This window comes from Diabrotica virgifera, chromosome 4 (assembly GCF_917563875.1).
Source record: "Diabrotica virgifera virgifera chromosome 4, PGI_DIABVI_V3a".
Taxonomy (NCBI): Eukaryota; Metazoa; Arthropoda; class Insecta; order Coleoptera; family Chrysomelidae; genus Diabrotica; species Diabrotica virgifera.
In genome coordinates, this window is record NC_065446.1 from 84,235,736 (window position 1) to 84,246,470 (window position 10,735).

At 31.9% G+C, this 10,735-nt stretch overlaps 1 protein-coding gene across 1 annotated transcript in view; it reads right to left on the reverse strand.

The window, feature by feature from the left end:
- LOC126883858 (uncharacterized) overlaps positions 1-6,905 on the reverse strand; it is a 54,487-nt gene extending 47,582 nt beyond the window's left edge. Inside the window, exon 1 of the mRNA XM_050649534.1 lies at positions 6,746-6,905. Coding sequence (XP_050505491.1) covers positions 6,746-6,830 — 85 coding nt within the window. The 5' untranslated portion in view covers positions 6,831-6,905. The remainder of the gene's footprint in view (positions 1-6,745) is intronic.
- Positions 6,906-10,735: the final 3,830 nt, after the last annotated feature.

The following is a 10,735-nucleotide window of genomic DNA, read 5'->3' on the forward strand; positions in this document are numbered from 1 at the left end:
CTCACCCCTAGGGCAAAAGCACACATTGGCACTTGGCACAATATCACTTTTGTTCTTTGACTTGTTAGCTATCTGTATGCCAAATTTCATGTCAATCCAATCGGTTCTTTAAAATTTAGAGGTTTTGCAATATTTTACCTTTAAAGAAAGTATTAGCAACGATATGCACTCAATGAACCAAAGTGAACGAGAATAATTTTGTTTCCAATAGGTATATTAGGTATAGTGAGGGGCAAAATTATGGAATAAATTTATTTTTTCGAGAATGGGAGAGTTTGGAGAGAAATCCCGAGACAGGTCGATTTTTATTTTTAAATTATAATTTTTTGACGTATATAATATCATACTTGTGACGTCATCCATCTGGGCGTGATGACGTAATCGATGATTTTTTAAATGAGAATAGGGGTCGTGTGATAGCTCATTTGAAAAGTTATTTAATTCTCTATTCAGCAATATAAACATTATCATAATTATTTATACAGGGTGACCAAAAAAATACAATGGTGTAATTAAATTAATTCACACTAGGAGAAGAATGTATGTACTTTATTTTTAATTCAAAATACATTTTACTGCTGTCAGAAAACAGAAAGAAATATCTATATGACAAATCAACATTGCTTTTTCATTAGATGTTCAAACTGCCAATAGGTAGGTGGTTTGTAGCTCTAACATTGAATTTAAACAAAAAGCAAAGGCCACCCTGTATAAATAATTATGGTAATGTTTATAGTACTAAAAGAGAATTGAAAAATCTTTAAAATGACCTATCACTCGATCCCTATTCTCATTGAAAAAAATTATCGATTACGTCATCACGTCCAGAGGGATGACGTCACTAGCATGACATGTATGCCAAAAAATCTTCTTCTTCTTCTTTTTGCATACACATGACTCTGTCTGTTTTTTCAATGTGCCTCTAGTAAGTTGTCGTTCCATCGTTTTCGTGGTCTTCCCACTGATCGTCTTCCTATTGGGGAACCGTCTCTCGCTGTCCTTACTACTCTACTTCCTGTCATTCCGATTATGTGGTCATTCCATTCTGTTCTTTTGTTTCCTACCCAGTTATTAATGTTGTCCACCTTGTATTTCCGTCGTATATCTGTACTTCTAGCTCTGTCCCATAGAGTCTTACCATCGATTTTTCAAAGGGTTTTTATCTCCGCTGTTCGAGCAGTCTTTTTGGTCTGATAACTGTTTTGTAAACTCTGCCTTTCATTTCTTTTCCGATATTTTTATTTCTCCATATTGTGTCATTCAGACAACCTGCGGCTCTGTTTGCTCTATTCACTTGATTTTCCACTTCTCTTTCCAGCCTTCCGTAGCTAGATAGTGTCATGCCTAGATATTTAAACTCCATAACTTGTTCTGTTTTCTGACCCTCCACCTCTAATTTACATCTTATTGGATTTGCTGTTATAACCATGCTTTTTGTTTTTTTTTTGGGAAATTAACATGTTAAATTTTCTGGCGGTTATGTTAAATTGGTGCAGCATACGTTTTATTGTAAATCATCTTCACTGTGAGAGATTAGTATGCATCGTCTGCATAGCAGTTTATTTTAAGTTGTTTTTCTCCCATTTGGTATCCTTTTTTAGTTCTTACTTTTTTAATATTTCATCTATCATCAAGTTGAAAAATAAAGGACTCAAGGAATCACCCTGTCTTATCCCATTGCCAGCTTCAGTTGTGTCAGTTAGTTCATCTTCTACTTTTACTTTTATTGTGTTGTTCTGGTAGATATTTTCGATCGTTTTAATTATTCCTAGAGTTACCTCTCTTTTAAGTATAACAAATGGATAACGTCCTCTAATTTGACCTTGGCAAATGCTTTCTTGGGGTCCACAATACATAAATATGCTGGTTTGTTGTATTCTAGCGATTTCTCTTGAATTTGTCTCATTATAAATATATGTAGCGCCAGTGCATGATCGTCCCGACCGAAAACCTTATTGTTGTTCTGATAAGGTTATAATTCCATTTAGTTTGTTTCTTAGTTTGGTTGTTAATTTTAATGTTGTGTTTAATAAGTTAATTTCTCAGCAATTCTCCGGGTCCGATTTGTCTCCTTTTTTGAAGAGAGGTATTAGGATGCTTGATCTCCATTCTTGTGGTATTCTATTTTATTCTATTATTTTTTCTCTTTGTTTAAATAGTTGCTTAGTTAGATCTTGTCCTCCGTACTTTAGGAGTTCGTTCGATATTCTGTCCTCTCCTGGAGATTTTCTAATTTTTAATTTTCTTAATGCTTCCTTTACCTCTCCCTCCTCGATGTTTATTTCTTCGTTTGTCGTAACTTCAGGGTGCTTCAGGTGTTGCCTGATTATCGTCGCGTTTAGCAAACAGAGATCGGAATTAGTCTGCCAAAAAATCATAACTTAAAAATAAAAATCGACCTGTTTCGGGATATATCTCAAAATTTTCCCATTTTGGAAAAAATGAATTTATTCCATAATTTTGCCCCTTTCTGTATAGTAAATGGTTAACTTTGAAATAGTGGTTCCGATTTGACGTTACTTTGACGTATCGAGCAGCAAAATTAAATTGTTAAATGGTAAATTTTACTCACAGTTTTATTAAATAATTAAAAAGAGCAAATGGAGCTACTTGGAAAATGTTACAGCGATTTTTATCTTAAATAATAAATGTTTTATGTTGGCAGCACAATTTGTTCTTCCTGCTAAGGTGCCTTTTCAGTTTTCGCCTTAAAATATTTATGGTTTCATTTATTCATAACAAAAATGGCCCTTCATGGATATCTAGGGTTGTATGGATTTACTTTTACGGACTTAGCGAGTTTTAAATATTCAAAATTAAATCGGTTTCTTACGTTCTCAAAAGCCCCTTTGTGGCTATTCAGACTCTTTTCGTTTAAAATTATAAGCTCGACGAAGACATTGAAAAAAGCTTTTTTACATATTATATAGTATGATGTAGTTGCTTATTTTGTAAGTTATACTATGTAATATACATACGATACAGTTTTGATACAGGTAAAGTGGATGTTAATTATACTAGCCGAAAATATACTCGTAATAATATGAGATAAAATAAAAATATATCTTTTTGATTTTTACTTCATTATTTCTTTTGGACATAAAAGCATCTTAAATATTATCGAGAATAAGCCTCAAATTACAAATTCTTTACTTTTGCTAAAATTAAATGTTTGTTATGTAACTGCATTGGTCTACAGGTTAAACTCAGCGATGGTAGACAAATATGGTTGAAGTCTCCAAACGGGAGTTGCTATAAGGGCGATTCTTATACAAAAGTATTTTATAGCTGTTAAGCTAAATATAAAGTATTCTTCATGTAAACTCAAAAAAAATTGTATAGTCCACGGACATGATGTGACCAATGACTTCATAAAGTACTTTTATTTCTCATGTCTATGTACGTATGGTACATAAAATATAAAGTGCATTATTTGATTTTAGATTGAGTAACTAAGTAAAACATTTTTTTTATTTTGTTTTAATAAACTTTTGTATAATAAGTCACGTCCATGGATATTCTGCCACGTCCGTGGAAAACAAGAATCCACGGATGTGACGTCCACGGACCTGACGAAAAACACCTAACCTGAGATTAGAAATAGTATATTATTCAACGAGCATGTAATGATGGCTATTACTCACGATGATGAAGTTTGCGACACGAGCCGTAGGCGAGTGTCGTTATTCATCAGAGTGAGTAATAGCCATTACATGCGAGTAGAATACTATACTTTTTCTACGACCTTTTTTTTATTTAAATTGGTAAAAAGTTTAATTATCAACTACTCGAGATTTAAATTATAATAATTTACAAAAATACCTGAATGCTATTTACCCCTAGTACGTGGCTGAATAATTGGTTGCCTACTATTACTAAATTCTTATTTATTGTAAAAATACAACTAGAAATAGTCAATATAAATTCTATTCGTTTCCGAAAAATTATAAGCTTAAAGTACTTACTGTCAGTGAATCTAATAATATAGAAAATTGCTGTTGTCGATAGACGTATTTCATATTATAATGTATATTTACATTTAACTATATATAATATAATAATATAACTATACATATGTTATAACATATTATTTAACACAATATAAATTGAAAAACAAACACAATATTAGCAAATACCTTAGATGGTATTAGTTATAAATTCCAATTATCATAAACAAAATGCGCTAATGTCACTGTCACTAAATTAAATGATAAACGTCAAAATCTTTAGTAAACAAGATATAAACGTAAAAAATATACTGACATTGTTACAGTTAAAATTCCTTTAAAAAGTTTTCAAAGTTAATTATTGGTATAAATTACAATAATAATTATTGTATTAAATAAACAAGTTTAAGTAATTTTATTTGAAGTTTATATACGATTAATATTAAAAGTGGCATGCGAAACTTGAATCTAACTTCAGCCCGTGAGTAATGACCCGTGAGTAACTTCAGCCCGTGAGTAATGAATTATTACTCACGGGTACAGTAATCGGTGCTATTATCTATGAAAAAATAGCGAATAATGAGCATGTTATTAAACGGTCGTAGAAAAAAATTTTTATATGTATACTGTGGCTTTGTATATTTTAGTTACAGTGTGGTCCTCAAATCTAAATCTAAAATTACACTTACTTGTTTAAGGGTTCACAGATGTGACAAACGGTCTTGACGAAACAAATTTCACCAAACAAATCACTCTTTATACGCAAAATTGCTGATAAAATAACTTTACTGATGCGTTTAACGTTTTGTTTGGCTTTATGCTTGCCTCGTCATCGTAAACATTTGTGGTACTTTAATATGTATGTGAATGTTTAGATGTATTAAGTGGGTCCACGGGTATAACGATTATTTTGGTGACCTGTATAAATTAATAGCTGATCCAACTAAATTAATTTTACATCTAAGACAGATAATAAAACATAAAAACAGATCGTTCATCTACAATTTGTTTGTTAATTCTAATACGTTGATTAAAAACATACTTTCAATACTATTCACTACACAGATGTGACTGTCCACAGACGTGATAACTCACGTTCTGTGAACAAGATGAAAACGCAAAAAATAAAGCTTTTAAAAATTATATGGATTATAACGCTTTTATAACAGGGCAAACTTACCAATACAAAGAATATTGAAAGCAAAAACAATTTTTATAATAATAAAAAGTAGTTGTGACCTACTTTTTTCCTATCTGATAAGAAAAACCCATAAATGATCCCACTCAAATCTACCAATAAGTCAAAAATCTCTATTAGGTCTAAATAGTTTAAAAACGAAAAATTGTTCATGATATATGAAGTGAACAAATAAAGCATTTAGGCTAAGGAGCAACTCTATAACACGTTGTCAAAACCCAAAATCATGGAGAACATTTATAGCCTTGTGAAAACCAGTAAATGACCAAGAAAATCCCAGTAACTACAGACCTATTTACCTGTTGTGTCTCTTTTTTAAACTATACGAGAGATTCATCCTGGCCACAATATAAACAAATGTCGACAAACACCTAATCCCTGAACACGAAGGAATCAGACCCGACAAATATTGCACCAGTCAAGTCCTCGCACATAAAGATGGCTTCAAAGAAAAACTTATAACATGCGCTGTTTTCAGGGATCCGATGCCAGCAAATGACACAGTAAGACATTGCTCCACAAATGGTACGACCACCATCGATCTAGGTAGGGTCGTACATCCTTTTCTGCAACACAAACGATTTTCTTGATCTCGCGTCAAATGAAAACAAGTTAAGCTGACGTTTAGCTGTGTCGGAAGAAAATAAATATTTGAAGAAGGACTGTGACGTCACAATTACGATTTTGAGGTCGGATATTTCGAAGATAGATAGAAATACCGAAATCTCGTTTTCAGATTTGGATTCAGAAGACATAACTTCATAAGAATCCATCGCTATCTGGCCTCTAAATATTGCAGGAGCGGCGAAGCACGTACGAACGAACAGACTTTGCGAATTTATAAACCTATAGTTTTCGTTGAAAAATAAAAAATGAAAAATAGCGGAATCCGTTATTCCATTTATGAGAAAATAAAAATAATATAAACTATGAGAATAAACATAATTTTTGGTGGTGAAAAATTTTTGCGGTTAAGTTTATATACAAATGACCAAGCCATGCAAATTAAACCAATATCTTCGTCTATGCTGAGGATCTCGCAATATGTGCAAAAGAAAAAGTTTCCGAAAAGAAGAAGGAAAACTTGAAACTGCCCTTAAATAGAACGGCTGCATACTACCTGCAGAATTCTCTGAGACCCAATCCTTCAAAACCCAAATTTCTGATTTTTCAGAGTAACTCTGGACAGGTCCTTCACCTAAGGAAAAACATCAGTGTATAAAAATCAGAGATAAAGTACCAACTAGGAACATCATACCCAGGAAGCTAACTGTAAGTAAATGGGGCGAATATATGTCCTGCCCTATTAAAAACAACAGCACAGGAACTGTGTTTTTTAAAAACACCGACATCGACATCGAGGAACTTTTGATTTCCATCGCATTTTGAGGAAACGAAGAACAAGCATATTCTTTTGCTGTAGTAGTAAACAACGAAAAATCGACAATAGTGAAGGAAGCAGTTGCTATTGATGTTAAAACGGGGATTAATTCCAAAATCCAGTAATAACTGGCAAGAAAAAGGGTAAAATTAATATCTATAGTTTGACAAAAATATGTATAATTATTAAAAATTAATAATAAAATTATTAGCAGCTTACTATAATCGGCATTGTTGAATTCGTATGCATTTACAGATAGAATTAGCACAGCAGAAACTGCGACAAAAATTACTATTTTATACATTGCAGTTCACAAATATTATCACCTAACACTAAATATATTTATATTCTGCTAGTTTATATAAACTCATAATATAATACCTGCCGTCCTGCTTCAGTAAACATTAAACCTAGCATGGACGAATCGGTTTTCTACCAAGGGGAAATACCACATCAAAAGTAGATATTTTTTATATGTTTAGTGTGTATTTACGTCATAGCAAATCATAAAAACATTGTGATAGTCATTAGAACAATAGTAACTTACGTAACAAGTTCCAAAAGTGATATTTTACGAGACGAGTAGGAAGTTTCAAGGGCGAGCCGTAGGCGAGTCCTGGAATCCTGTGAGTCTTGTAAAATCACTTTTGGATCGTGTTACGTACAATATTTTTTCTGCAGCCGTTTTGTATGTTAAAAAGAATATATGTATAAACTTTACTTATGAACTTTTATTAAACACTTTAATTATGATAAGCGTTGTCATAATAAAATACAAAGTTGATGTTATTGCCAAAGCCGTTACCTAGCTACCCAAAATCGTCCCGAAATTAAAAAAACTTCCGGAAAGTGAAAAAATTAGTCCCGAAAATAACTACTTTCGGTACGAGTTGTCTAAAATGGTATTTTCGATTTAATAAATCATACCGAAAGTTTTAAGCACGAAGGGGTGTAGGCACATGAAAATTATTTATTTCTACACTGCCTGGTATATTTATTTTACAAAAGTAAACTTACATTCCAATTTGACATTTTCAGGAATATATCCAATAGACAAACTTACAATGATGGATCTTCTATGCAAAATAACAATAAAACATATAACCAGAGAAAATATAGACAATATACTAACAACACAAACATGTACCATGTACACAAAAATTAAGTGAAGTAAAAATGAGACAGATACAAATGACAAATTAAATTATTGTCAACAGTAGTGGTTTTTACTTTTTTACCTCAGAACAGTTAGTTTTGACATTTTGACGTATTCAGAGGTACCAAACCAATTAACTTGACAGTTGAGGACCAGTTTAGTTAAGGAAATGATGGAAATACGGCACCCAGCTTAAGCTTCTCCTTATTTTTTGACACAGGCTTAGCTAAGCAAAAGCTTAAGTAGCTGTTGAAATACCGGCCCATACTTCTTTAGGCACGAGGGTAAATTTTTATTTTACTGGGCGCATGCGCACACAGACAGTATGGTATTAACGTTATACGGGATCTGATTGGGTGTTAAAATCATCTATAAATAATTGTTCAGTATGGAGATTTTGGATAAACAAATTAATGTTGTGTATATTAGTTTTTATTGATGTGATGGCAGAGAAAAAAGCAAGTTTATAATATTGTAGTGACTTTTTAAACAGTTTTTAAAAGCGACAGGTACGTAATAATTGTAAATATTTCAGTATCCTAATAAAAATTTTTATAGGTACCTACCTATTTGGAAAAGTTTAAAAGAACCTACCAAAATAGTATGTCTGTAATGCTGTGCTTTACATAATTTACATAAAGCTTTACATAATTGTAAGTTTATTTATTATATAATTTTTTTTTAGAAAACACGTATTTAGCTAAAAATGTTTCCTACATTGTTCAGGAAATCATTTGTGGCATTTTTCAATGTGTTTCTTTGTGTGTGTTTTATTCTTTTATTATTATAATCATTTTAATTTTTTGGCACTGTTTTAATAAAAAATTTGAGAGGTACCTAGTAAGTATTAAAATTAGTTTAATATTTAAATAAAATATAAATAAACTGTTTAAAGTATATTAATTTCGTTGAAATCATATAATAGAAGTATAACTTCTTACGTGCGTATAAAGTACACACACATTCTTTTTATAAGACTCTTTTTTGTGTATCTCATTTTATAGTGTAACAGGGATATCCATGAGAAATTACAGAAAGAAATAAAACAGAGAATGTGATCTAGGGAAAATATCAAAAAAATTTAAGTACATACTCTCATATTTCACCAATTCCAAAAATAAGGTTGATAAACTCTCAGGTGCAAAAAATCGATCCACATAAAAATTTAGTCATTTTTGATGTCTCCAATCTCCTAAATCTGTTGTTCGATTTAAGTGATCTTTTTACCTTATTCATTAACAATAACGCTGTAATAATATTATTGCTAGACAGGTAAATTGTCATTGTATACCGGGGTTACGAATCAAACTGGGTTTTTTTCTCAAAGTTCGCATCACCCTGTGGACTATTCTAGCATTTATAAAATACTGAAATTAAAACCCAACCATAGCCTTATTATTTCTTAACATTCTGTTTTTAAATGCATTCGCTTATGTTGGATAATAAAAAAGTTGGGTACTTTAACAACTGGCCATGTTCGTCATCAGTACAAAATGTTTCTAAATAAGTGCGACAAACTTTAAGCGGTAATTTTACGTAAGAAAATAATGACAGTTTGCTTTATAGTCACACGTCTGCAAACGCTTCGTTTCTGAGATACGGAATGTTATTTTTTTTTAAACTGACGATTTATTTATTGCTTTAAAACCAGTTGAGGTATGCAGTTCAAATTCGGTGAGTTTTAAGACGTGGTTATTGCACATTTTCCGCGAAAACTTCTCGTTTATAAATTCGCAAAGTGTGTGTGTTATTGCGTCGCCGCTCCTGTAATACCTAGAGCCGATTACCGATGGACTCTTATGTAGTTTTGTGTTTTGAATTCAAATCTGAAAACGGCATTTCGATATTTCTAACCATCTTCGAGATAACTGACCTCAAATTCGAAAATGTGACGTCACAAACCTGTTATTTTCTTCCGACACACTAAACGTCATCTGAAATCGTTGCTATTAGTAAGTAGGCTAGTTTTAATGTGAATTTGTTAAGCAAAGCATAGGATATTTGGTATTTACATTTAAGTTTGACACTTCGTGAATGTCAAACTAAATTTTAAAATAGCTATTAATAAAATATAAATGACATTTTATAGTGAATTCAATTATTATATAAATTTTTTTTGATACACTGCATTTTTACAATCTACTCTAAACACGAAGTAGTAAGTAAATAGTCTGAAAGTAAATTAAGGTGAGTTAGGTACCATCAAGTGACGGTTCTCTAAGTATTATTGTTTATTGTGGTAGGTCGTCTGGACATATTCTCTTTAGTCTTCTGTCAGCAAGTGGTTGGGTGAATAAATGATTTATCAATTCGTTGGTGTGGTCAGTGGTGCGATTTTTATATTTTATTGAACGATTTTTTATTAAGTCCTTGATTAGTGGGATGTCCAGATCATTGTGAAGTGTCTGGTTAGATATATACCATGGAGCTTTATATTACTTGTCATACGGAGAATTTTCGATTGGAATGTTTGGAGTATCTTCGTATTTGAAGGTTTATTGCAGCCCCATAGTTCTATTCCGTAAGACCAAACTGGTATAAGTATAGCTTTGTACAGAAGCAGTTTATTTTCAAGAGATAACTGAGACTTCTTGTTAAATAGCCAGTTCATATTTTTTAGTTTAAGATCTAATTGTTTATCTTTAATCTTAATTTGTGTTTTCCATATGAGTTTTTCATCCAGATGCAATCCCAAATATTTGACAACTGGCTTGATGGGAATCGGAGTATTATTTATAGAAACTTAAGGACATGTAGATTTTCTGGTTGTAAAAGTAATTTGTACTGATTTGCTGGCATTAACATTTATTTTCCATCGCTTGAGCCAGTTTTGTAATTGGTCTAAATGATTTTGAACTTTTTGTGATGCTACATTAGGGTCGACATCCACTGCTAAGATTCCCGTATCATCGGCGAAAGTAGCTAAGAAGGTATCATTTCTGGTTGGAACGTCGGCTGTAAATATCAGATATAGAAATGGGCAGAGAACGCTACCCTGTGATACGCCAGATTGGATGATGTGGTAATTTGAGAAGTTGTCTTCAATTTTGACT